This window comes from Pleurodeles waltl, chromosome 11, assembly GCF_031143425.1.
Source record: "Pleurodeles waltl isolate 20211129_DDA chromosome 11, aPleWal1.hap1.20221129, whole genome shotgun sequence".
NCBI classification, from domain to species: Eukaryota; Metazoa; Chordata; class Amphibia; order Caudata; family Salamandridae; genus Pleurodeles; species Pleurodeles waltl.
This window is the reverse complement of record NC_090450.1, coordinates 433,129,636-433,157,064: the sequence shown is the minus strand read 5'-3', so window position 1 is coordinate 433,157,064 and position 27,429 is coordinate 433,129,636. Positions and strand designations below refer to the sequence as shown.

At 44.1% G+C, this 27,429-nt stretch overlaps 1 protein-coding gene across 4 annotated transcripts in view; it reads left to right on the top strand.

Moving 5' to 3' along the window:
- The window catches only part of PIK3CB (phosphatidylinositol-4,5-bisphosphate 3-kinase catalytic subunit beta), a 1,042,661-nt gene that overhangs the window by 976,007 nt on the left and 39,225 nt on the right, over positions 1-27,429 (top strand). For all 4 annotated transcript variants that reach the window (XM_069213799.1, XM_069213795.1, XM_069213796.1 and 1 more), the window contains one exon: positions 14,966-15,089. In XM_069213799.1, coding sequence (XP_069069900.1) covers positions 14,966-15,089 — 124 coding nt within the window. The remainder of the gene's footprint in view (positions 1-14,965; positions 15,090-27,429) is intronic.

The following is a 27,429-nucleotide window of genomic DNA, read 5'->3' as shown; positions in this document are numbered from 1 at the left end:
ATAGGGGTGCCAACTCCAAAGGCAAGCAGCGGCTACTGAATAGAGACAATTGATTCACTGTTTTGGTAAAGGGACTGAATTGGAGGAAACAAGAAAATATGACCAGCAGAGGAAGTTGGGAGTAATAAATCTCGTGTATGTCAGATTTGTGGAAAGTTGAAAATGTAATGGAGAAAACTGTTGGCGCACGAGGTTGAGTTAAGGTTGGATGTCCCCTATCTACTAGTCCTGAGGAAGACCCATTGTGGAGCACGGAATTGGCCGAGAGCTAGAGGGGGTCGAAATGTTCACGACGATGATGCTTTATCCTGGATTTGGTTTCTTTTTTGAAATAAAGGGAAGGACTGGAATGGGGAATTGAATTCTGATATAAATAAGTGCTGATTCAATGTGGAGAAAGGGTTAACCAACAGGATATATATATGTTCGATGGCATGTGTAGCTGCAGATACACATGCTGTGCACATCCCGCCATCTGGTGTTGGGCTCGGAGTGTTACAAGTTGTTTTTCTTTGAAGAAGTCTTTTCGAGTCACGAGACCGAGGGACTCCTCCCCTTTCGACTCCATTGCGCATAGGCGTCGACTCCATCTTAGATTTCTTTTTTCCGCCATCGGGCTCGGACGTGTTCCTTTTCGCTCCGTGTTTCGGGTCAGAAAGTTAGTTAGAATCTCTGAAAAATCGTCTGTATTGTTTGGGTCCGGTATCGGGTTAGTTACAACAGATCGACACCGACTTTTGAAGAGCTCCGGTGGCCCTTCGGGGTTTTCTCGATCCCCCGTCGGGGCCTGGTCGGGCCCGGCCACGTGTCTCGTCAAGGCTGATGGAACGGACCCCATTCCGCTTCTGCCCAAAATGCCATAACAAGTATCCATATACAGATCAGCATCTGGTCTGTAACTTGTGTTTGTCGCCCGAACACAAGGAAGATACTTGTGAGGCCTGTCGAGCGTTTCGGTCCAGGAAGACACTAAGAGACCGAAGAGCAAGGAGACTGCAAATGGCATCGACAGGACAAGAGCGTTTCGAGGAGGAGGAAGAAACATTCTCCATCCATGAATCGGACTCGGATGAGATCGAGCCCGAACAAACGCCGAAAATGAAAACCGTGAGTAAGACGTCGAAACACAAGACTCACAAAAAAAACACTAAAGCCCAGGGGACGCCACCGCCAACAGGCCATGGCTTAACCCGAAAAATGGGTGACCGATCATTGGCACCGAAAAAGGGCACGCTGGTGGCGAAGTCATCCGACTCCGGTCGAGATACCGCCACACAGCAATCTCGGGCTCGAGATAGTGGCTCCGAGCAGGTTCGGCACAGAGACAGCGGCACCGAAATGAGTCGGCACCGAGAGACCACGACGCCGAAAACAAAAAAGGTTTTGTTGGAACCGAAAAAAGTAGCCGAAAAGGTTTCGATACAGAAACATCCGGCTTCGGAACCGAAAACAAGTTCCTACACAGAGGAACAAGGACTGTCCTCACAAATGAAAATACATAGGGGGTCATTCTAACATTGGCGGGCGGCGGAGGCCGCCCGCCAATGTTCCCCCTCCAAAATACCGCTCCGCGGTCGCAAGACCGCTGAGGGTATTTTGGGATTTGCCCTGGGCTGGCGGGCGGCCGCCAAAAGGCCGCCCGCCAGCCCAGGGCAAATCAACCTTCCGACTAGGACGCCGGCTCAGTATTGAGCCGGCGGAGTGGGAAGGTGCGACGGGTGCAGTTGCACCCGTCGCGTATTTCAGTGTCTGCAAAGCAGACACTGAAATACTAAGTGGGGCCCTCTTACGGGGGCCCCTGCAGTGCCCATGCCATTGGCATGGGCACTGCAGGGGCCCCGCGGCACCCCCTACCGCCATCCTGTTCCTGGCGGGAGACCCGCCATAACAGGATGGCGGTAGGGGGTGTCAGAATCCCCATGGCAGCGGAGCGCGCTCCGCCGCCATGGAGGATTCCCCCGAGCAGCGGAAAGTCGGCGGGAGACCGCCGACTTTCCGTTTCTGACCGCGGCTGAACCGCCGCGGTCAGAATGCTGGACGGAGCACCGCCAGCCTGTTGGCGGTGCTCCCGTGGTCGGTGACCCTGGCGGTCACCGGCCGCCAGGGTCAGAATAACCCCCATAGATTTGGACAGGAATTAGAGACAATGGAGCCAGACTACACCCAAAGACAGCTCCACATCCAAAAAGAAACGGGAAAGATCAGCACTCTCCCTCCTATTAGGATGAAACGCAAACTTGCCTTCCAGGAGAAAGACAAGCAGCCACAGGCAAAGGTGGCTAAACAAGTAACCCCGCCACCATCTCCACAATGCTCTCCGCAACCATCAACGGTAGCCACTCCACCTATGATGCAATCCCCGACCCACACAGGGATGAGTCAAGATGACCCTGACGCATGGGACCTTTATGATGCACCAGTGTCAGATAATAGTCCTGACTGTTATCCAGCTAGACCGTCGCCACCAGAAGATAGTACAGCCTATGCACAAGTGGTGTCAAGGGCAGCGGCATTTCATAATGTCAGCTTACATGCAGAGCCCATTGAAGACGACTTTCTATTTAATACACTGTTGTCCACACACAGCCAATACCAGAGTCTTCCCATGCTACCCGGGATGCTAAAACACTCCAAACAAGTGTTTGAGGAGCCTGTAAAAGGAAGGGCCATTACTCCAAGAGTGGAGAAAAAATATAAACCGCCACCAACAGACCCCGTGTACATCACACAACAGCTAACACCAGACTCAGTTGTAGTAGGGGCAGCTCGCAAGAGAGCAAACTCACACACTTCAGGAGATGCACCACCTCCAGATAAGGAAAGTCGCAAATTCGGCGCAGCAGGCAAAAGGGTGGCGGCACAGGCAGCAAACCAGTGGCGTATTGCAAATTCACAGGCTTTGTTGGCCAGATACGATAGGGCTCATTGGGACGAAATGCAACATTTTATAGAACATTTGCCCAAGGAGTTCCAGAAAAGAGCACAGCAAGTAGTAGAAGGACAGAGTATCTCCAACAATCAGATACAGTCAGCTATGGATGCTGCAGACACAGCTGCTAGAACTGTCAACACAGCAGTAACAATAAGGAGACATGCATGGCTGCGTACATCAGGATTTAAACCAGAAATACAGCAAGCTGTGCTAAAATATGCCATTTAACGGACAGCAGTTGTTTGGGCCGGAGGTGGACACTGCGATCGAAAAACTTAAAAAGGACACTGACACGGCCAAAGCCATGGGCGCACTCTACTCCCCACAGAGCAGAGGCACATTTTGAAAAACACAGTTTCGGGGGGGGGGGTTTCGAGGGCAAAGCACAGAACCCACAACCTCACAAACAAGGCCCACTTATCAGAGCCAATATCTGCATGGAAGTTTTCGGGGACAATATAGAGGGGGACAGTTTAAAAAAAATAGAGGAAAGTTCCAAAGTCCCAAAACTCCTCAAAATAAGTAGTGACTTACAAGTCACACATCCCCAACACATAACACCTGTGGGGGGGAGACTAAGCAATTTTTACAAACATTGGGAGGAAATAACAACAGATACTTGGGTACTGGCAATTATCCAGCATGGTTATTGCATAGAATTTCTCAAATTCCCCCCAAACGTCCCACCGAAAACACATAATATGTCAAAACAACATATAGATCTTCTAGGACTAGAAGTTCAGGCGTTGCTACAGAAAGAGGCAATAGAATTAGTACCAAACCAACAAAAAGGAACAGGAGTTTACTCTGTACTTTCTCATACCCAAAAAAGACAAGAGTCTAAGACCTATATTGGATCTCAGAACATTAAATACCTACATCAAATCAGATCACTTTCACATGGTGACATTACAGGACATAATCCCACTGCTCAAACAACAAGACTACATGACAACACTAGACCTAAAGGATGCATATTTCCATATACCGATACATCCTTCACACAGAAAGTACTTACGGTTTGTATTCCAAGGGGTACACTACCAATTCAAGGTGTTGCCATTCGGAATAACAACTGCGCCAAGAGTTTTTACAAAATGCCTAGCAGTCGTAGCTGCACATATCAGAAGGCAGCAAATTCATGTGTTCCCGTACTTAAACGATTGGTTAATCAAAACAAACACGCTAGAACGGTGTTCACAACACACAAAGTATGTCATAGAAACCCTCCACAAACTAGGTTTCTCAATCAACTATACAAAGTCACACCTTCTGCCGTGTCAAACACAGCAATACTTAGGGGCGACAATCAACACAGCAAAAGGGATTGCCACGCCAAGCCCACAAAGGGTTCAGGCTTTTCACCATTTAATACAGACCATGTATCCAAAACAAAGAATACAAGTCAAGACAGTGATGAAACTCCTAGGCATGATGTCCTCATGCATAGCCATTGTCCCAAACGCAAGGTTACACATGCGGCCCTTACAACAGTGCCTAGCATCACAATGGTCACAGGCACAGGGTCAACTTCTAGACCTGGTGTTGGTAGACCGCCAAACATACATCTCGCTTCAATGGTGGAACAGTATAAATTTAAACCAAGGGCGGCCTTTCCAAGACCCAGTGCCACAATATGTAATAACCACAGATGCCTCCATGATAGGGTGGGGAGCACACCTCAATCAACACAGCATCCCAGGACAATGGGACACTCAGCAAAAACAGTTTCACATAAATCACTTAGAACTATTGTCAGTATTTCTAGCGCTGAAAGCATTTCAACCCATAATAAGCCACAAACACATTCTTGTCAAAACAGACAACATGACAACGATGTATTACCTAAACAAACAGGGAGGGACACACTCAACGCAGTTGTGTCTCCTAACACAGAAAATATGGCATTGGGCGATTCACAACCACATTCGCCTAATAACACAATTTATTCCAGGAATTCAGAATCAGTTAGCAGACAATCTCTCTCGGGATCACCAACAGATCCATGATTGGGAGATTCACCCCCAAATACTAAACATTTACTTCCAGAGGTGGGGAACACCACAAATAGATCTATTTGCAACAAAAGAAAACGCAAAATGCCAAAACTTCGCATCCAGGTACCCACAAGATCAGTCTCAGGGCAATGCGTTATGGATGAGTTGGTCAGGGATATTTGCTTACGCTTTTCCCCCTCTCCCACTCCTTCCATATCTAGTAAACAAGTTGAGTCAAAACAAACTCAAACTCATACTAATAGCGCCAACATGGGCAAGACAACCCTGGTACACAACACTACTAGACCTCTCAGTAGTGCCTCATGTCAAACTACCAAACAGACCAGATCTGTTAACGCAACACAAACAGCAGATCAGACACCCAAATCCAGCATCGCTGAATCTAGCAATTTGGCTCCTGAAGTCCTAGAGTTCGGACACTTAGACCTTACACAGGAATGTATGGAGGTCATAAAACAAGCTAGGAAACCTACCACTAGACAGTGCTATGCAAATAAGTGGAAAAGATTTGTTTATTACTGCCATAATAATCAAATTCAACCCTTACACGCATCTGCCAAAGACATCGTAAAATACTTACTGCATTTGCAAAAGTCAAAGCTAGCTTTTTCTTCCATTAAGATACATCTTACCGCAATTTCAGCTTACCTGCAAATTACGCACTCAACTTCACTATTTAGGATACCAGTCATAAACACGTTTATGGAGGGCCTAAAGAGAATTATACCACCAAGAACACCACCAGTTCCTTCATGGAACCTCAACATTGTCTTAACACGACTCATTTGTCCACCTCTCGAGCCCATGCACTCTTGTGAAATGCAATACTTAACATGGAAAGTTGCATTTTTAATTGCCATCACATCTTAAGAAGAGTAAGTGAGATTCAAGCATTTACCATACAAGAACCATTTATTCAAATACACAAGCATAAAGTAGTTCTATGGACAAATCCTAAATTTTTACCAAAAGTCATATCACCGTTCCACTTAAATCAAACAGTGGAATTACCAGTGTTCTTCCCACAGCCAGACTCTGTAGCTGAAAGAGCACTACATACATTAGACATCAAAAGAGCGTTAATGTACTACATTGACAGAACAAAACTAATTCGAAAAACAAAGCAACTATTTATTGCTTTCCAAAAACCTCATACAGGAAATCCAATTTCTAAACAAGGCATTGCTAGATGGATAGTGAAGTGCATTCAAACCTGTTATCTTAAAGCAAAAAGAGAACTGCCTATTACACCAAAGGCACACTCAACTGGAAAGAAAGGTGCTACCATGGCCTTTCTAGGAAACATTCCAATGACTGAAATATGTAAGGCAGCTACATGGTCTACGCCTCATACATTTACCAAACACTACTGTGTAGATGTACTAACGGCACAACAAGCCACAGTAGGCCAAGCGGTACTACGAACATTGTTTCAAACAACTTCAACTCCTACAGGCTGAACCACCGCTTTTGGGGAGATAACTGCTTACTAGTCTATGCACAGCATGTGTATCTGCAGCTACACATGCCATCGAATGGAAAATGTGACTTACCCAGTGTACATCTGTTCGTGGCATTAGTCGCTGCAGATTCACATGCGCCCACCCGCCTCCCCGGGAGCCTGTAGCCATTTAGAAGTTGATCTTGAACATCTGTATATTTGTAAATATATTACTTTAAACTACATTATGTACATTACTCCATTGCATGGGCACTATTACTAGCATACACAACTCCTACCTCACCCTCTGCGGGAGAAAACAATCTAAGATGGAGTCGACGCCCATGCGCAATGGAGTCGAAAGGGGAGGAGTCCCTCGGTCTCGTGACTCGAAAAGACTTCTTCGAAGAAAAACAACTTGTAACACTCCAAGCCCAACACCAGATGGCGGGATGTGCACAGCATGTGAATGCAGCGACTAATGCCACGAACAGATGTACACTGGGTAAGTGACATTTTATATATATATATATATATATATATATATATATATATATATATATATAAAAGAATTGGATAGATGTGAGATTCATTGTCTCTGTTTTTCTTTTCAATCATGAACACTTTATTTCTTTGCACCTCTTTTGTCCTTTTTCTATGTGTTTATGGTAGGGGATTTTTATGAATTTTGATGGTGATTAGAGATTATATTTTGTATATAAAATAAAGGATTGATTCCCAATGATTGTATATATCTATGCTGTATGATAGTAATAAGGGTTTAGTTTTTCCTTTGTTTCCTTATGGATCAATGTTGTTTTGTAAAATGATTCACCCAGATCCTTCGGTTCTTTTATGGGTTACCCTTTGTGGTTTGTAATAAACTCCAAAGGCAAGGGCAGATTTACCAAACTATCCGCCACAACCACAAAACCTTGACTTACCACTCATTCCTCCCATCACACAACACCTGTTGGAGGCCAACTACAAGTATTATTTCTCACCTGGTGGAATATCACCTCCAACCAGTAGACATTGGATACTATCCAACATGGTTAATGTTTGAAGCTCACTTTCACACATTCTACCTCACAAACAAACTTCCGCCCCAACATCAACAGTTGGTCAGGGGAAAAATGCAAACACTCCTGTTTAGGGCACAGGAGTTTGTTCACTGTACTTCCTTATTTTCAGAAAGGACAGGTCACTCAGACCAGTCATGGATCTCAGATCTCTAAACAAGTGCACTCTCTCAGAACACTTTCACATGGTGACTCTTCAAGACGACACCCTGTAACTACAACAAGGCGACTTCATGGCCTCACTCAAACTCAAGGACTCCCAATTTCATAATCCTATTCACCTGGCACATTGCCAGAATCTGAGGTTTGTAATAAGCGGTGAGCATTTGCAGTTCAAAGTGCTCCCCTTCGGGGTCTCTACCACACCCAGGGTCTTTACCAAATGACTTGCGTTAAAAGCTGCTCACCTGCGCAGACAATGAATACATGTCTTTCCATACCTAGACGACTGTCTCATCGAGAGCCCAACTTGTCAAAAGTGCTTCCAACAGACTCAGGTCACCATCAACCTAGGATTTACAATCAGTACCTTGAAATCCCACATTCAACCCCTACAGACCTAACCTAACTGAGGAGCAATTCTCAACACAGAACTAGGAACAGCTTACCCGACTACTGGCAGGATGCAACCATTCCAGGCATTTATTCCCCAATTTCAACCAGGTCTTCAAGCATGATGTCTTCACGTATAGCCATAGTATCTCATGCCAGAATAAACATTTGTCCGTTGCAGGAGTGCCTAGCACACCAATGGATTTAAGCAGAGGGTCAGCTGGAAAATCTAGTGTTAGTCAGCCGTCACGCTTCCCACTCTCTGCAATGGTGGAACACCAACAACCTGTTGAAAGTGCAGCTTTTCCTAGACCCAGTTCCGCAGTTGACCATAAGATCAGACACCTCCTTACAGGATGTGGACAACATTCCGAAGATCTAACTGTCCAGGGCCACCAGACATCCAGTCACCAACATCTCCACATAAATCACTTGGAGTTACTGCCTGCTCACCCAGCACTGAAAGTCTTCCTTCCTCACCTGTTTGGCAAGGTAGTCCTATCAAGTCGGACAACATGACAGCCATGTATTATCTCCAAAAGCTGGGGGGCACAGAGGCCCCACAGTTTACCCATTTATCCCAGAACATTTGGAAGTGGGCTCTATGATATAACATTCACCTTTTAGTGCAGTACCTACAGGTAGTGGACAACAACTTTACAGATCTCCTCAGCAAGAGGTGCCAGAAAGTCCACGTGCAGGAACTCCAACCACAAGTCCTCTTCCGATACTTCTGCTGTTGGGGAAAATTGCAAATAGACCACTTTGCTCCAGTAGAGAAGCCGAATGCCCAAACTTCGCCCCCAGGTATGCACGCCCACAGTTCAGGGGCAGTGCAGTAGGTATGATGTTAGAAATTGGGTTTCTGGTTGGCTAGGTTATGCACCTAAGCCAGGCATAACCCACCACTCTAGTCAGGGCAAGTAAGTTACACACCAAAGATAACCTGTGCTCAACCACTGGTAGCTTGGTGCAGAGCAGGTAGGCTTACCAGAGGCAATGTGTAAAGCTTTTGCACAACACACTTTCACTAGTGACACAATGAAGTACACAGCACAACAAAAGAAACTCCACACAGGATTATATGAAAAAAAGGTTTCTTATATTGTAAATCTTGTAGACCATAAGTGTCATAATCATAAATACTGTGCATATGAAACAATTACTGTAGGAGAGCTTAGTGTCCTAACAATGCAAGAATCTGTGCATCATACATGATAGTATAAGGGCATGGAATGCGGCAGTTTGGTTAGAGAACACAAGAATGACCAAGTACCATAGGACCATGGGTCACAGAGTAATACATGAATCATGATTTTTATCTCACATTTGGCCTGAATCACATATCTTGTGTGTGATATCCATTAGCATAAGCACAAAACATATTACCACAATGTAACAGGTGCATGAGAACTCTGAGGCCCCTAATATCCTGGTTACAGTAATCTTGTGACTCCTTTAGAAAACAGTCCTATTTGGTAGAGCTCAAAAGCACAGGTACTCATATTAGGGCTGTGACGTTAGCCTTGATACGGTCTCACCGGACTCAGGTCAGTGGCGGTGGGAACTCTGTGGCCAGACAAAACAAGGGTCAGTGCCTCCTCGAAGTAAGTAATGCCCCCTCTGTCACGTTCTTGGGAAAGAACAAAAGGGCGAGGAACAACTTCAGTGCTACAAATAAAGACCTCGCTTGGTCCCACCAGCGTTCAGTATGAGCAAGTGCAGCTTGTTCTCCCCAAGCCAGGCCGCCTGCTAGGGAAGCAGAAGTTGACTGCTAGACTCTCCCAGGACCCTCTGTTGTCCTTTGGCTGGCTGGGCGTCCCGTCCAGGGACACACCAGTCCTGGTGCAGCCTTTCCCCTTTACGGCAGAGCCCCAAGCAGTCCCTCTCTGCGGCAGGGCCCTGCCCTCTACTGACGCCAGCAGAGGCTCCCACATTGCGGGGCAACCTTGGCACTCTGGGGGTGGAGCTTTTGGCCCGGCGGTGCTTCTACCTCTCCTGGCCACACAATATCCAGGCGCCTCTGCAGTGATTCAGTCTCACACTGCTGCGTGCACCAGGAGCAGTCCTGAGTGCTCACCACATGTTATGCTTTTCTTTCAAAGGAGTGGTGAAAGTGAAGTGCCCACCATGTGCCAGGGGAACTAAATGAAAAGCGCTACTCATGCACTTAGAGGAAACAAAGCACTTTCACGTGCTAGTCTTCAAAGAAGGGTTGAGTAGCTAACACACTCACTACGCACTGGTTGCACAGATGGAGGGAAAGTATAACATGCCGTCCTTGCGCAAGATGCTACAAAGTGGAAAATGAAGCGCCCACTAGGTGCTGTGATTTGCAGAGTCCAGGAACACAACCAGCGCTCACCAAGTGCTGGACTCCTGGGAAAACACTTAGGGGGGACCCAGGCAGCAGTGGGCAGGCAGACCAGCACACAAAACCAGTAGTCCTGATGGCTATCTCTCTTGGCAGCACCACACTGCCTTGGCAGAACAAAGTCAGGGAGCGGCTGACAGCAGAGCAACAAATAGAAAAGCACACCAGTGAGTCCTTTAGGCCACCCAGCAGTAGCAGGCAGTAGGGCAACAGCAGAAGAGCAGTCCAGATGAGTCCTTTGAGCAGCACAGCAGTCCTTTTGACAGAGGTTCAGTCACAGTTCCAAAAGTGCTCCAGAAACATGGCCCATATACTTATACTCATAAATGTCTTTGAAGTAGGGGGTGACTTCAAAGGAACCCTTTCAAATGTAGCACAAACCCCCTCAACCCAGCTCTTGCTCCAGGCATCAGCCCTTTGTGTGAGGGAAGGACGCAACCTGTTGACATGTAAGGTGTGGCTGACCTCTCCCAGCCCCGGAAGACTATCAGTATGCAGATGAATGCACATGTATCTCCTGTCAAACCCAGCCCTTCCTGTGTTGTGACTGTCTGGAAAGTATGCACGAAGTGTTGCTGTCACCCACGCCAGACGTGGATTGGAGACAGGCTGCAAACCACAGTTATAAGCACAGAGAAATGCCCACTTTCTAAAAGTGGGAGAAACGGGGAGTGATCCTATAGAGCCTTAGTGGGAGAGAGATAAATGAAACAAATATGCGTACATGATAAACCCCCACTGGCTATTGATTAATAATTTCAAAGCAAAACACAAAACAGTACATCAGTGCCATGTGTCAATGTATAATCCATTTTCCATCTTTTGCATCATTTTTGTGTTTTTACATATCCAAACACATTAAAATTTACAACAAAGTAACACTTCCATTGCAGTACATAAGCATTAAACAAGTGTTCACTGGCTGATTAGGATTGTCTGCTCTATGTTGCCATATGTGCTATGTTTAACTTACACTCCTGACTTTTTACTACTGCATGGCATATCCTTCTGTTTTTATAGCGTATGGCACTGCTTAATGTTGTCACTTGTTTACTGTGAAAACCTAATAGAGTTTAAACACAAATTGCCAACAATATTAATTCCATATTTACCTGTACCAAAAAGTGTTATTTACATAAAGAAACATATGTCCCTAAACTGAAAAAAAAACTGATTAAGTTCCAGTATGCATATAAACTCGTATGCTAATATTAGTCCACTGGAATTCAGAGTCCCATCGCATTACTCAACAGGATATGCTATCCATGCGCCAGTCTCTAGATTAGCACAAAGTGATCTCTCTCATGCCCATTAATACAAGAGGAATATAGTTCAAGATATTTAGCCTCTTCCACAGCTTTCAGACAATCTTGTAGATATTCGAAGGTTAAATGCATTCAATGCCAACACAGGCTGCTAATTAGACATTCCTCTTGTCATAGATTGCCAATGCGTTTTGACCTCTATATATGCTGGGCAAGTACATTCAGGCTAGGTCATAATTGGGGCTTCTCATTCCTTTCCATGATGCAGACTGTGCGATGGGACTCTAAATTCCAGTGGACTCACTTATTAGCATATGAGTTTATATGCATATTGGAGCTTGAAAATCATTTTTTTTCCTCATAGTAGTGAAAAACGAAATAGGCGGTTTGTCACTACTAGGAAATGCAAAACATAAGAGTACATGTCCTACCTTTTACATACACAACACCCTGTCCAGAGGTCTACCTAGGGCGTACCTTAGAGGTGACTTAGGTGTAGTAAAAAAGGAGTTTAGGCTTTGGCAAGTCATTTGAAATGCCTAGTCAAGGTGGCAGTAAACTGCACACGCAGGCCCCGCAGTGGCATGCTCGAGACAAGTTTGAAAGGCTACATCTGTAGGTGGTTCAATCAGTGCTGCAAGCCCACTAGTAGGATTTAATTTACAAGCCCTGGCTATATGGGATATCACTTTACAAGGGACTTACACGTAAATTAAATATGCCAAACAGGTGTAAGCAAATCATGGCATGCTTTAGGGGAGAGCGTATATGCACCTTAGCACTGAATAGAAGTGGTAAAGTGCCCCAGTCCCTAAAGCCACCAAAAAGAAGGTCAGGCAAATAGGACGAGGAAAGCAAAAAGTTTGGGGATGACCCTACAGAAAGGACCATTTCCAACAGATGAGTTGGTCAGGGATATGTGCTTACACTTTTCCACCTCTCCCACTGGTTCCATTTCTATTTCACAAACTTCGGCAGGCATCTCTCACCCTCCTTCTAGTGGCTTCCACATGACAACCATGGTTCACCACACTCCTCAAACTGTCAGTAGCTCGCCACACACTACTGCCGAACAGACAGACAGTATCTTCTCACACAGAACCTTGAAGAAATAAGACACCCGACCCCAGTTCCCTCAGTCATGAAATCTGGCTCCTGAAGTCCTAGCATTTGTTTACCTCAGTCTCCCATAACAGTGTATGGACATTATCAAAGATGCATGCAGGCCTAATTCACGGGGCTGTTATGCTGCTAAATGGAAAGGATTTCTCACTATTGTCATTCCAAACACATTGATTCCTTAACACCCAAAGTACAAGACATTGTTTGTCACATCCTTCATTTGCATACCTCTGGATTAGCTTTTACATCTATAAGGTTACACCCAGCAGTGGAAACCACATACATACAAAATAGGCAACACACTCCCCTATTTAGAATGTCAGTCATCAAAGCCTTCCAGGAAAGTCTTAAGAGTCATTTCACCTAGGGTGCCACCAGCTCCCATGTAGAATCTCAGTATTGTATTAACAAGGTTAATGGGCCCTCCATTTGAGCCCTCCACTCCTCTCCCCTCCAGTCTTTATCCTGGAATGTAACAATCCAGATCGCTATCAATTCCATTTATACATGTTGTTGAGCTTCAGACAATAACGTTTGCAGAACACTTCTTCAAAATACGTAGGGATAGGGTTGTTCTTCACACCAACCCCAAATGTCTTCCAAAGGTGGTCTCACAATTCCACCTTACTCAATCTATCCAGCTGCAGGCCTTTTGTTTTTACCCCAACCTGACTCCGTTGCAGAAAGGGCTTTGCATTCCATAGACGTGTATTACATTGACAGGACTAAATGATTTAGAAAGTTACAACACTATTTGTTGCTTACTCAAAACCTCACAGAGGAAGGGCCATTTCTAAATCGGCACTGCACGGTGGATTGCTAAATGCATCCAAACATGAATGCTAAAGCTAAAAGAACTTTACCCATTCCTCCTAGAGATCACTCCACACTTCAATAAAGGCGCCTCAGTGGCCTTCTAGGAAATATACCTATATGAATAGCTGACATATGTGAAGAAGCTACATGGTCTACACCACATACATTTTCAAACCATTACTATGTAGATACATAGTAGCCCATCAACAAGCCAATATGGGCCAATCAGTTCTGCGTACACTATTTCAAACAACTGTAACTCCCACAGCTTAGCCACTGCTTAAGGAGAAGGACTGCTTTACAGTCTATGCTAAGCAAGTGCCACACATACATCGAAAGGAAAATGTTACTTATCCAGTAAGCATCTGTTCGTGGCAGGCTATGCTGTAGATTCACATGAGCCCACCCTCCTACCCGAACAACTGTTACAATTACTTTCACTATTTTTTCACAAACTCCTTTTATATGGACATTTCTATATACTACGCTTTTCTTCACGTTCCATCCTCACCTACCATGCACAAAAACAATTTAAATGGATTAGATGACAATGCGCATTACCAGGGAGAGGAGGAATGTCACTGCCTTGTGACTCAAAAGGTTGTCTTAGAAGTAAAACAACTTGCACACAACGGAGCCCAACACTAGATGACAGGATTAGGCAAAGCATGTGAATCTACAGCACTACATACCATGAACAGATGCTTACTGGGTAAGTAACATTTTCCTTTGGGGGTGTTTTTGTTTTTCATTGTTCTGTTTGATTTTTTTTGTGCAGTGTCGGCGGTCATTTAAGTTACACTTTTTCATCTGGTGTATGTATAGAATAAAATGGTTAAGCCTTCGTCTGTAGAATGTAGTTTCTGCCTTGTTATTTAAAAGCTGGTTTTACATCGAATACTTCTGAAGTATCAGTTGTAGAATGAATGTAAAACTTCTGAAAATACTAATCTATGTGTTTAAAATGAGGTGAAATTTATTTACGTTTTTAGACTGCTACTGTTCTGATTAATGTAAGGTGGTGAGCATTAGTATAAATATTGTCTGCCTTGTCCAAGTTACAAAAATGCTTTTATTTATCATGTGCAAGTTAAGAGTTCTAGAGTTCCTACCTGAATTGAGACTCCACAATTCAGTTGCGGTTCTTAATGTGTTGTCATTACAAATAATTATAAACAGGCAGAACATGAAATGATGGTTAAATGATCCACTTACAGAAACAGAATGATGATTAGTTCTACATTTTGTGCCGACTCTGGGTTTTGAAGTATTTCCCAGTTTAAACATTTTCCTCACTTTTGTTAAAGTTTATGTTCACTGCATCCATCTGGGATTAAATGACTCATTCTGCTTTCTACTTTAGGGATAACCTAGATCGTGCCATTGAAGAGTTTACTCTCTCTTGTGCTGGCTACTGTGTAGCTACATATGTTTTGGGCATTGGTGACAGACACAATGACAATATTATGGTCCGGAAAACTGGTCAGGTGAGACATTGCTTATGATCAGTCCATGGTTTGCATGTTGTACTATTCAATGTTGTATTGTATTTCTAGGTAGGTAACATATGTCAGAAAGGACACTTCAAAGAGTGTGGGTAAGTTTCAGTCAATGGGTTATCTTCACATATTCTTATGGGGCAAGTAAAATCAGGCATACCCGCACACGCTGAGGTCTAAAATATTTCAGTTATGGGCAGTTTTCTCAGTTTGGAGTGATTTACCTTTTTTTTAATCTTTTACTTTTACTGGGGGATTGTTCTGCAGTCTAGAACCTGCTATCCCTTGCAACCAACCCACTGACTTCATCTTCTTTAAGCTGGGCCTCTGATCCTGGATGCCAGTGTATTTGCTAGGCTTTAAGCTGACAGGTGGAAGGAGATTATGTAAGTACACATTGTGCCATTTTAAAGGACTGCTATGTGAACAATTGAATGGACTGTCAGTCAAATCCACTTCTCCATGATAGAGCTGGGTAATTCCTTAGGAAACATTTCTTCGGCTTTAGGTGACAAGTGAGTTCTCCTGCCCAGTTTTAAACTTGTGACAAGTAGGTGAAACAAGCTTACCGGTCTAGACACAGTAAGATGGTGACTTCAGTGTTCCAAACTTGGTGTTCGAGAAAAAATGAAAGCTTGTTGACTTGGCTATGTGATGCTCTGAAGCAATGCCAAGGTTAAAGAAGGACAAGAGCCAGAATGAACGAAGAGTTGATCTTTTGGAAGAAAAAGGAGATCTTTCCTATAAGGTTCAACCGCTATATTATAATTTTTAGAAGTTTTGTTTCTGCTCTTGCAGTGGTTTTGTATAGAAGCACAAGTGCATGCAAGCACAATAGTATTTACATGACTTGGCTTGATGCCTTTTGCACAATACTCCCACATAAATTTTCCCTAGCACAGCTTTTATGGCTTATTTAAAATGTAGACTTTCCTAGTAAATTATAAAGGAAAATCTTAATTTTATTAAAGACACGGGGGCAAGTATTATGCTTCTCTGATCTTTTTTTAATATAAAAGCAGCACTCAAGATGCCATAACTCCCAAGAGGCTTAGTGACAGACTACTCAATTGGAAAACAAACCCTTGGAACAGTAAACACCAATAAGATGCGTATAATGAATATATTGTCCATTCTTGACTGCAAACAGCCCTCTTTCTTGTGCAAGCGGTTAAATAGAACTAGAAAACAGGAAAAGCAGAAAATAGAATAGCAAATGCTAAAATGAACGAGAACAAATCTCTGCAAAAGTTCATGAATGAGAGGTTCATAGGAGGATCCAGAGAATCTTGAAGATATAGGTCCATGAAATCCTTCAGTGAAGAGGAAGGCAGTGATACTGATGGTGATAGGGCTTCCTTATGATAATGCAGATGGCAATGCTAGATTCGCTGGGAGGGGAAAACAGTATCCATTACCAATTGTTGTGGTGGGATAATACTCGCCTCCGTGTCATTAATAAAAGGAAGACTTTCCTACATAATTTACTAGGAAAATCTACATTTTCTGTCAAGACCGGAGGCTCCTATTGTGCTAGTTTAAAGCATATTAATTTCAATAGAAGTTGCAGTTTGAACAGGTTTACAGTGAAACATTCTAAAAATATTATCACTGGACCAATTGGTCTCAGAATGTCCTCCAGTCTGGAGCTTGTCCAAATGACTTTTGTGGCCATGGCACCCGTAGAAGAGTGAGCCCCAAAGACAGAAATATCAATGCCATCTAAAGACATAACCCATCTGATCCAACAAGCCAGAATAGCGGGAGATACAGGCTTATGTGATTTACGGAAAGATATGAGTTAGAGATGAGGAGACGTTCTGAGCTCGACCGTGCATTTTGCATATTCTTTTAGGCATGATGCGACTCAAAGTTTAAGTTTATTGGGAAAATAAGGATAAATGACAGTGTGTAAGTTTGTTTTTGTGTGTGTGTTAACATAGAACAGAACTCCCGTGGGAGTATATTGACGAGAGGACACATCCAAAGCGTTGACATCTGACAAGTGTTTGATAGATATAAGGCATAACAACACATGGTAAGTTTTGCTGAAAGCATTTTTACCAAACGTTCTATTTTGTCAGGTCAAGAAATAAACTCAGTTGGCAAACAGGTCTATTGTTAGTGTTCCCCTCTGGGAAAAGATGTAGACCACTATCGACTGGTCCATCTCCCACTCGTGGCAGCTCGATCTTTGTCTGCTGAGCGCATCCGCTGTCTTGTTCTCTATTCCCGGCAAATGCACAGCTGAGAGTGTGATGCCTTGCTGCGAGGCCCAGTTCCAAATTCTTTGGGCTTCTCTGGAGAGAGTGAGAGATCTTGTGCCTCATTGTTTGTTGCGGTAATGTATCGTAGTGGTGTTGTCTGTTCTTATTACTACGTGCTATCCTGATATTTTCGGGAGAAAAGCCTGTAAAGCGAGGTACACTGCTCTGAGCTCTAGCCAATTGATATGCATCGCTGTCAATTGTGGTGGCCACTTGCCACTTACTTGAAGATCCTGTAGCACGGCTCCCCAACCCTCTAGAGATGCATCCGTAGTGATGGTCCACGGAGCCGGATGATGTAAGAACAAAAGGCCTATGGATAGATGATGCCCTTGAGACCACCATGTCAATGCTCTGAGTATTGCTGGGGTTACTTGTATCCGATCTTCAAAGCCTCCCGAAACCTGGAGCCATTGACAATTTAGTTGCTCCTGTAACGGCGCATCTTTAGTCGGCATAGAGGAACTAGAGGTATGCATGATGACATCATGCCCAACAGTGACTTGAACAGGCGGATAGAAACACAATTTCTTTTTTGTTAGTGTCAGTAACCTTTGTTGCCTGTCTAATGTGGGACACGCTATGGTGGATTGCGTGTCCAGGTTTGCCCCTAAAAAGGTGATACTGCGTGCTGGCCGAGGTTTGGACTTCTCCCAATTGATGGTTAGTCCCAGATTGGTTAGTAAGGAAACGCACCTTTTTGTTGATCTGCGCGCTCCTGCGTAGGTACTTGTTTTTATCAGCCAATCGTCTAGATATGGAAACATTTGTTGTTTCCTCCTTCTGAGGAAGGCTGCGATTGGCGCTAGACATTTGGTAAATATCCTGGGAGCTGATTTTAGGCCGAAGGGAAGGACACAAAATTAAAAAATGGCTGCCACCTACGGTGAATCTCAGGTATTGTCTGTGGGCAGGGTGGATGGGAATGTGGAAATATGCGTCTTTCAGGTCTAGTGTAGACATGAAATCTCCCTGGCTGAGGCGGAGGAGGACATCTTGTAGGCTGATCATGTGGAGCAATTGCTTTTTTAAGTAGATATTCAGTTCCCGTAAATCGAGGATTGGCCTCCACTTTTCACTTTTTCACTTTTCTTGAATGAGGAAGAACCTGGAATAAAACCCTCTTCCTTGCTGTCATTGAGGTACCTTCTCTATAGCTCCTTTGAGGAGCATTTTGTTGATCTCCTTCTTGAGTTGTTGTGGGTATCTTGAAGGAGTCCTGCGAGGAGGATTGGAGGGAGGCAGTTGGGTAAATTCTAGAGTGTGGCCCCGTTTCACTAATTGGAGGACCCACTTGTCTGATGTGATGACTTGCCATTGTTTGAGGAAGGGGGATATCCTTCCACCTAGAACTAAAGGAGGAGAGTTGGGTGTAGCCGGCGCCTCGGATGCATCAAGCTCTCCGAGCCGAGTCTTTAGCAGGGCGAGTTGAGCGTCCTCTACCGCCAGATCTACCGTAAGCTGCTTGCGGCGGCTGCCTCTGGGGGTAGTACTGACTGTATTGTTGAGAAGAGGAAGGATAGGTGGAATATCTGTACTGCTGATATCCTCCTCTATATGAAGGTTGGCCACGCCCTCTAGCTCGAAAGGAGGGCTTTTGATATTGGAGGGTCCCTAATGACCTTGCCGTGTCTTTGTCCGACTTAATGGATTGTAAAGCCTCATTGATATGTTTTCCGAATAACGCCTGGCCATCAAAAGTTAAGTCCAAAATCTTATTCTGCACCTCAGGCCGGAATGAGGTAGCCTTTAGCCAACCTTGTCTTCTAAGAACAGCTGCTCCTGCGTGCTGTCGAAATGCAGTCGTGGCTATGTCCATTGCACAGTCAATGAGTTCTGCTGACATGCATTGACCCTCTTGCAAAGTCTTCTTTGCGTCTGATTTTGCGCCCTCCGGCAACTGGCTAATATATGGGGTGATGTCGGCCCATAGCTGCCTGTCAAACCTAGCTAATACAGCTAGTGAGTTCGCAGCTCTTACCACTAGGCTAGCCATAGAGGAAAACCTCTTTCCGATGTTATCTAATCACCTACCCTCTTTGCGGAAATCGGGGCAGACACATTTTTGGACTTCCTCTGTGCCGCTTGAGCCACCACTGAGTCCGGATGAGGATGTCCAGTTAGACATGCTGGTGCATCGTCCGGTGCCTTGTACTTTTTATCTAAACGAGGCAGTACTGCTGTGACTGTAGCGGGATTGTGCATGACCTTTAGACCATCTTCCCACAGATAGTTAACCAGCGGAATAGAGTGCACAGATTTTTGGAACAGCTCTTTAAAGTCGTAGAGAAAACAGTCTGTTTGTTTAGATGGCATGGGCAAAGCGAAACGCTTAGCAGCTCTTTCTAGGAGGTTGTGTAATCCTCCGATGTCGTCTGATGGGGACTCTACCTTTGATTGAGAAGGAGGAGGAGGAGCAGGGATGATGTATTCATCCACTCGGAATGAGTGTCCAGGAGCTCCCCTTCTTCGTGATCCCCTTCTGACATGTCCGTATCCTGAGGCAGCGTCATATCTGGAGTAGCCACGTTTGTGAGAGGTAAAGAAGCTGGTCTCTGACGTGGAGTGGTAACCCCAGAGACGGGCGATGGAGGAGGTTGCTCCCCCTGAGAAGGAAAACGCCTGCTGTAATCAGCTAACATTGCTCTGAGGTCAGACAATAAGGAGGATGGAATATATGCCCCCTGTTGATATTGTTGTTCTTCTCCAAAAAATTGAGGGTCATAGGATTCATCATACGCATCCTCCTCTTGGTACTTAACGTTCAACTGTGAAGGACTATGGGCTGCTCCGAATGGCCCCTCATCGTCCGAGTCTTCATCTCCCTCTAACAGGTGTACTGGAATAAGGGAGGTCACCTTACTAGGTGAGGTATGTTTTGGGGTCAGTTTTTCCTGAGTTTTGTGATGTTTTTCTCTCGTCGACGGCGCATACATGGACTTCATCGGCGGCGTAGACGCTGAACGCATGGAGATCTTGATGGAGGACAGCCTCACCGACGAGTCTACCGTCGACGAGGTCGTCGACGACGGTAAAGGTGATACCGTCATAAGCGCCGTCGACGATGATGTGTAGACTTTCGTCGACGATGACGTCGTCAGTGCCGTTCTCGTCAACGGTGGGGTACTCGTCGTCGGAACTGTCGACGGTGGAAATGTGGAAGTCGTCGTTGCCGTCGGAAAAAGACTCACCAACAGTCTCATCGACGATGAATCTGTCATCGGCGGTGCCCTTTTTGAAGAAGTAGAGGATGGTTTCCTGAAAGCCACAGATGGAGGGACAGAGGAGGATTTTTTATGCCTCTCTGAACTGCTGGCATGACCTCTCTCCCCTTTGCTGGAAGATTTCCGAGGTGAAGAAGATGGGCTGCGGCCCTTGCAAGACCCTGAAGCAGTCTTTTTGTGGGCTTTCCTTGAGTGTTGGGAGAGAGATCTTGTGTCTGATCTCGCTCTCTTTGATGAATTTTTTTAGATGTTGAAGAGTCATCACTCTGAGTCAGAAACAAGATTTTCCCTGTATTTTAGTTTCTGCAGCCATATCAATAATCTGCCTTCCCTATCCTTAAGGATCTTAGAGGAAAAGGTACGACAAACCTTACTGTCCTTGGCTGAGTGGTCTGGATAGAGGCAGTATATGCAATCCTGGTGAGGGTCTTCAGAATGAAGTCTTTTCTTGCCACAAGTTTTACAATTCCTGAATAGACCCTTCTTCTCCTTATCAGACATGTTGAAGATGATTTACCAATCAGGTCAGATAAGTTTTTCTGCGTGAAAATATGTTGAAAAGGTGTGAAGAAAGAGCAGAGCTCTGAGGAGACTCCCTAGCACGACATGCGGTAGAAAATCTGAGGTGCTTGAGCTTCTCTCAGGAGAATTCGAGAGGGTGGTGTCGCCCGATTGGTGGATACTCAAGTTTGGTCCTTTTCCTAAAATGACTCTGATAGACTATTAAAGTGAAGAGGCCTAGGGCCTATTTTTGTTAATATATTTTAACACTACTTGTGTAAATTATACCGGGGGCTCCCATCTCGACGACGGGGAATGATTCAGGCATGTGAATCTATGAAAGTTTCAATACTGGAGTAAATTAATGATATAAATCACATCAGCTGAAAAGAGGTCAAAACATTTTCCCACACACCAACTTGACCATAGAGCCCATGCCAATTTGTAAGCCTTGGTTATTCCTGGGGCCCAAGCATTGCTGATGAATTCGGGAGCCTCAGACAAAATTCAGATGCCCTGTTGAGAAGGCCCGTTATTTTCCAAGCTGAGAGTGAGAGGGGATAGTTGATTTTCAAGTTGTGGGGAAATCCTAAATGATCTAGAAGAAGGGAAGGAAAAGACAGAAGAAGGACTGGGAATTCTTTTGTAGTTTGAGGAGAGGAGGGAACCAAACCTGTGATTGCCAGAAGGGGGACCACTATGATTAAGGTGCTTTGTGGAATCTGACTTAAGCCAGTACTCTGTTGATCACGATAAAGGGAGGGATGGCGAGTACTCTGTTGATCACAATAAAGGGAGAGATGGCGTAGTTGACTGACAGTGACCAATCCTGTAGAAAAGCATCTGTTGCTAATGCTAGAGAATCTGGGCGCCAATTGAAGAACCAAGGTAATTGAGAATTTAGCTGGGATGCAAATAGATCTGTGTTGAAGGGACCCCATTTGTTATCAGATTCTGGAACACTGAGGGATGGAGTTTCCAATTGTTGGAGTCTTGCAGATGATGGGTGTGCCAATCTGCAATCGAATTTAGAGTGTCTGGAAGATATGCAGCTTGGAGAGAAATTTTGTTGGTGAGACAGAATTCCTGTAAACTCTTTGCCAATTTTGCTAGAGGTTTTGATCTGGTGCCATCTAGGTGATTGATGTAACGCACAGCAGAGACATTGTCCATGCGGAGGAGGATAGAACGTTGCACTTTGTCTTTTGCAATCCTTTTGATTACAAAGGAGCCTGCAAGTATCGCTAAACACTTGATATGCAATTTGGGCTCCTCGATTGACCACATATGTCCAGTCGCTATTGGTCCACATTGGGCGCCCCTTCCCATTTGGCTTGCATCCGATTCTAATACAAGATCGGGAGCTGAGGTGAAGACGGTCCTGCAGTTCCAGGCATCTAAATGGTCTATCCACCATTGAAGATCTAGACAGGGTCTTCATCCAAGTTTCTGAGATCAGAATATGCTAGATCTGTGCACAGGTGTGGAATTTTTGTAAAGGACCTGGAAAGAGAGCTTGACTAGAAGAAGAAAGAAGACCTTCTGTTCTTGCAAGGGATTTGAGAGAAATTTGGTAGCTGAGGAGACTGTGAGGAATTCCTTTTTTTATTAATTTCACCTTTGAAAGGGGAAGGTGAAGAGTGATGGTAGAGGAATTTACTAGAAAACCTAGAAACTCTATGTGGGAGTCATGATTGTTTTGTCTGTGTTTACTACAGAATCGAGCTCTGAAAGAATAGAACATTCAAGGTGCAGACGGGAATAAAGAATTTGAACATTTTTACTCCGAAGAAGAATATTGTCCAAGTTGATTATCAGTCTGATACCTAGAGATCTGAGATGTGCCACAAATGCTTTCATTGCCTTGGTAAAGCACCATGGAGCTGAAGAGAGACTTAAGGGGAGGGAAGAAAACTGATAGGTTTTTCCCTGACACTGAAATTGGAGAAATCTCCTGTGAGATGGATGAATAGGGATTGTGAGGTAGGCATCTTGTAAATCTAGTCTTACCATCCAATCAAATTGTAGCAAAATGTCTGACATGTATTATAGTTTCCATTTTGAGATGGCAATAGATTACAAACTGATTGAAGAACTTCAGATTGATCACCAGTCTCATCTCTTTGGTTTTCTTCTGAACAAGAAATAGAGAACTGAAGGATCTGGAGAAGACAACTGTATTGCCTTCTTTTGTAAGAGAGACTGAATCTCTAGGGAGCTAAGATTGACCATGTCTGTCGATATTTTGGTAGGGGGGGAGAGTAGAACTCTATTAAATAATAACCCTGCATTGTGTTCAATACCCAAGGATCTGCTGTAATAGTTTGCCATTTTGTTAGAAAGAATTGACAATGGCCTCCGACAGGAGGAGAGCCAGAAAAAAGGCTTACCTTGTGGATAGTTGACTTTTATATCCTCTGTCTCTTTCTAGGAAGAACTGAGGTTTGTAGTCTTGGAAGTTGTAGTTTGTGTTGAAGGAGCCTCTGGTTCCCTGGTTGTGGTATGAGTGACCGGTGAAGCGGCTCCTGCCTCCACCTGCCCGTGCAAAAACATGCTGAGAGAGAGCTTTCTTCAAAGACTGTTGATCCTTATCAATAGAAGAATAAAGCTGTGACGTTGTGGCTAAGGTCTTTTATGAAAGAGTCGCCAAAAAGCAGACCATCTGCGTTGATACTAGGGTCGTGTCTGAAGGTTTGCCAGTTTGGGAATCCAATTTTAATAATAAACCTTTTCTACATTTGTGAGTAATGTCCACCTTGGCATTTCCGAGTAAGCCAAAAGCGTTTTGTATCCATAATGAAAGGTCCAAAGGGTTAATATCCAGGTTCTCTAATCTGGCTGCTTCTGCAGTGTCAGAAATATGTGCTAGGGGGCCCACCAAATCAAGTAATTTATTCTGGCAGGTTGACCAGGCTTTATCGACTGCTTACTAGGGGCTTTTCCAAATTTAGAAAATAAATTTAGTAGAGACTGATTGATAGGAGTAGCTGTGATATTAGAACCCATGAAAGGCCTAAGACACTTTGACTTCAACTTTGCCCTTGTTTGTTTATCTAATGGGAGGTGAAGCCTGAAAGAAATGTAGTCCCCAACATGGGCAGCTGGAAACCATTCTGTAGAATTAGGATGATGAATGACGGATGGGTCGAACATAGGGGATACCTCAGAGTCAAGGATGGTATTAGAAAGAAACTTGGCTTTCTTTGAAGGAAGTGTAGCAGATGGATCATTGTCCACAGTATTATCATTATTACCACCCAAGTCACCCATATCATCATTAGTGTCTAAGATTTTGAGATAATTATTTGTTTAGGCACCTCAATATGTTTGTATTTACTTTTACATTTAAAATGCGTCTTGTTGGTATTCCCCTCCTTGCATGTGGGTATGGGTGGCACTAAGTCTGGTGTGAGGAAACTTCACTGTTCAACTCTGCGCCATTATTATTAAGAGCGTTTTTCTTTTTGGTAGGTAAAGATACCAATTTGTTTTCTGCTTTTCCCCACAGAATGGGCCAAAAGTGTCTTGGACATCATATTCATAGCAATATTCTTAGACATTTTATTGATAAAAGCTGCAAGGGCTTTTTCCACAGGAGTATGTATAAATTAATTTAACTCGTGTTTAAAGGCTTCCTCATCATTATTCATGTCCGGTATTGCAGGGGAGCTGTCAATCTCCATTTTCACTTAGATTATAAAGATAAATGTAGGCATATAAACAGTTAACACAGACTGCAAGATGAGGAGATGGGAAAATAAAAAAAACACTCCCTATGGGTGTGTACTTCAGAGTACTGAAGAGCCAGTAATGCTGAGTGAGGGCAGAGCTTAAGGTCATGCCCCTTAGGTAGGTTGGTGTGAGACAATGGAAAAAAAGCATGGAAGCAGCAAAGGCGGTAGCGGCTGCAAACAGTCTGAACAAGTTGAGGCGACAGACGCGCGAGTCACGTATGACTTGAAATGGTGGGTGTGAGTCACGCTGAGAGGAAGAACACAGTGCTGCTCGAGGAGACACCAGTGGTAAGAGTGCGTGCACTGTTGTGAACTGTAACAGGGAAATATCAATGTTGTATTTATAAACATACTATAATACAACAACTATACGGCAAAAGCAATAAACATTTGCACATTTATAATATGTGAGGAAAAAAGGGTACTTATATTGATTGCGAACAGCCCTCTTTTCTTGCTGCTTGCAGTCAAGCATGGACATTATACTCATTATACGTATCCTATTGGTGTTTACTGTTCTTATGTTTTGTTATCCCATTGGCTAGTCTGTTGCTAAGCCTCTTGGGGTTTATTGTTCCTTGACTGCTGCTCTTATATTAAAGCAAGATCAGAGAAGCATAATAGGAGCCTCCGGTCTTGACATAAAATTCTCTCAAGTAGAGCAATTGAGTTCAAATTTTCCATACTCTATTCTAGCCTTATTCAGTCATGATCCTACGATCTACCAAAGAAGCACATCTGTGCTACGAGTGCTTGATGCTCTATTGTTTAGCTTATCATGATTTAGTTCCTTTTTCTCCACCTTGGCAGACACAATGAACACACACAGGCTGGCTCATCCAAAGAGCACTCTGAAGTTCACTTGCTTTATCATTTAACTCTACTATTGGGTATTTTGCTGCCTACTCCTCTTAAACTATAAGTAATATAAGTAATGCCACAGTAGGGTGTGGTTCAAATACTTATGATGCACTTCCCTTCTCTGATTTCCAGAGATGCTCCTTCCACCCATCCACGTTGGTTCAAGCTGAACAACTCTAGGAACTTGCTCTTAGTTCCCCTGGTGCTTATTGTACTGGTACATTGGTCATCCTGAACTGTGCAGGTGTTGCCTCTCCGAGTGGGTTTTCTTTATTGAGAATGTCTTCCATGTTGATATTCTATGGAGGTGTGTGTGCGATGCTTAGTCTTCATGCAGGGAGGTGACTAATCGTGTTGATGAAATCCTCACGTCGTACTATCTGCTTGGTGCCAGAAACTACAAAGGTTGTATTGTATAGCTATTTTTGCCATGTTTTAGACTCGTTGCTTTAAGCTGACTAGTCCTGCCGCTGTGCACTTTATCCCTGTTACATTTTATTCAGCATTGCTTTATTTTTCTAGCAATAGCAACATTTGCGGTGCTGTTTTCTTTTCTTTATAACGTTGTACTTTTGCCTAGGAAAGCAGCAGGTTCTTAGTAGGAAATTTATTTCACTTTGTGCTTTCTCTAAGGCTACAGTCAGATAGGGTTGCCGACAGAATTGGTATGCTGTGTCTCCAACATTCACAGAAAAAACACACTCATATGTGGGGACAATTTCTTAGAATTTCAGCTGTTTTATTATAAAAACACCCCTTTGTCCCAGACACATTGGAGGGAGATTCCAGCCAGATGACCATGACTGCATGCTGATTGTTCACATGACTGCATGCTGATTGTTCACATGACTGCATGCTGATTGTTCACTGCTTTGCTGCAGCTACCTGCCTAGACGGCTGGACCCCTGATCCACATGGGGACGGAGTCTCTCTAGACTACAGACTTCTTTCTCCTGGTATGAGGGATGAGGTACCCCCAGGGGGGAACCAAAAGGGCAGATTAGACTTATTACGCTGTGCTCAGACATAGTTTAGGTAGGAGAAATATATACATCACTCCTAGTGACAGTATGGTAAGATTATTCTTGTGTTTTACTCTTAGTCACCTGTTTGCTTTTATTGTGTTTTATCATCCTCGTTATTGCAATACAAGCCTTTTTATCTAAGATGTAGTTATTTCTATAAATCCCTATTGAACCATATTCTTTGTCTGTTGTCTTTGCTTGTATGAGACCTATTGGTAACTGAGAGAAAGGGAAGGAATCTGATCGACCACGATTCCCCTGAGGAGTCTGCTTTGTCATGCGCCCAGTTGCCACAATCATCTTGGCCAGAGATGAGGCGGTGCTAGTTAGCTGGAGAATCCGGATTAGGCCGACAAGCATCATGTGGTGTGGAATTCTACTGAGTAGTCACAATCCAGGTGATCATGTCTCCCAAATCCAGTAGCCTCATTACCATAATGAGAACCTATGCGACAGGTGAACATACTGGTACCATCAGTGTACTCCTCAGACAACTTGTTCCAAACTGAACAGTCTGACAGACTTGGTTCAGATGTCAGATTCTGCTTTAGCAGGCATGGTTGCCTGTGAGTCCTAGTTTTATTGTAGTGCTCGGTGTTTCTGATGTAGTCAAAATGTGCTGGTTATTCGTGAACTAGTTAGAATGTTCCACATTATTTGCCTTTTTTGGTTACATTTTGAAAACTCTGCTGCATAACTTGACTGTGATTTGACAT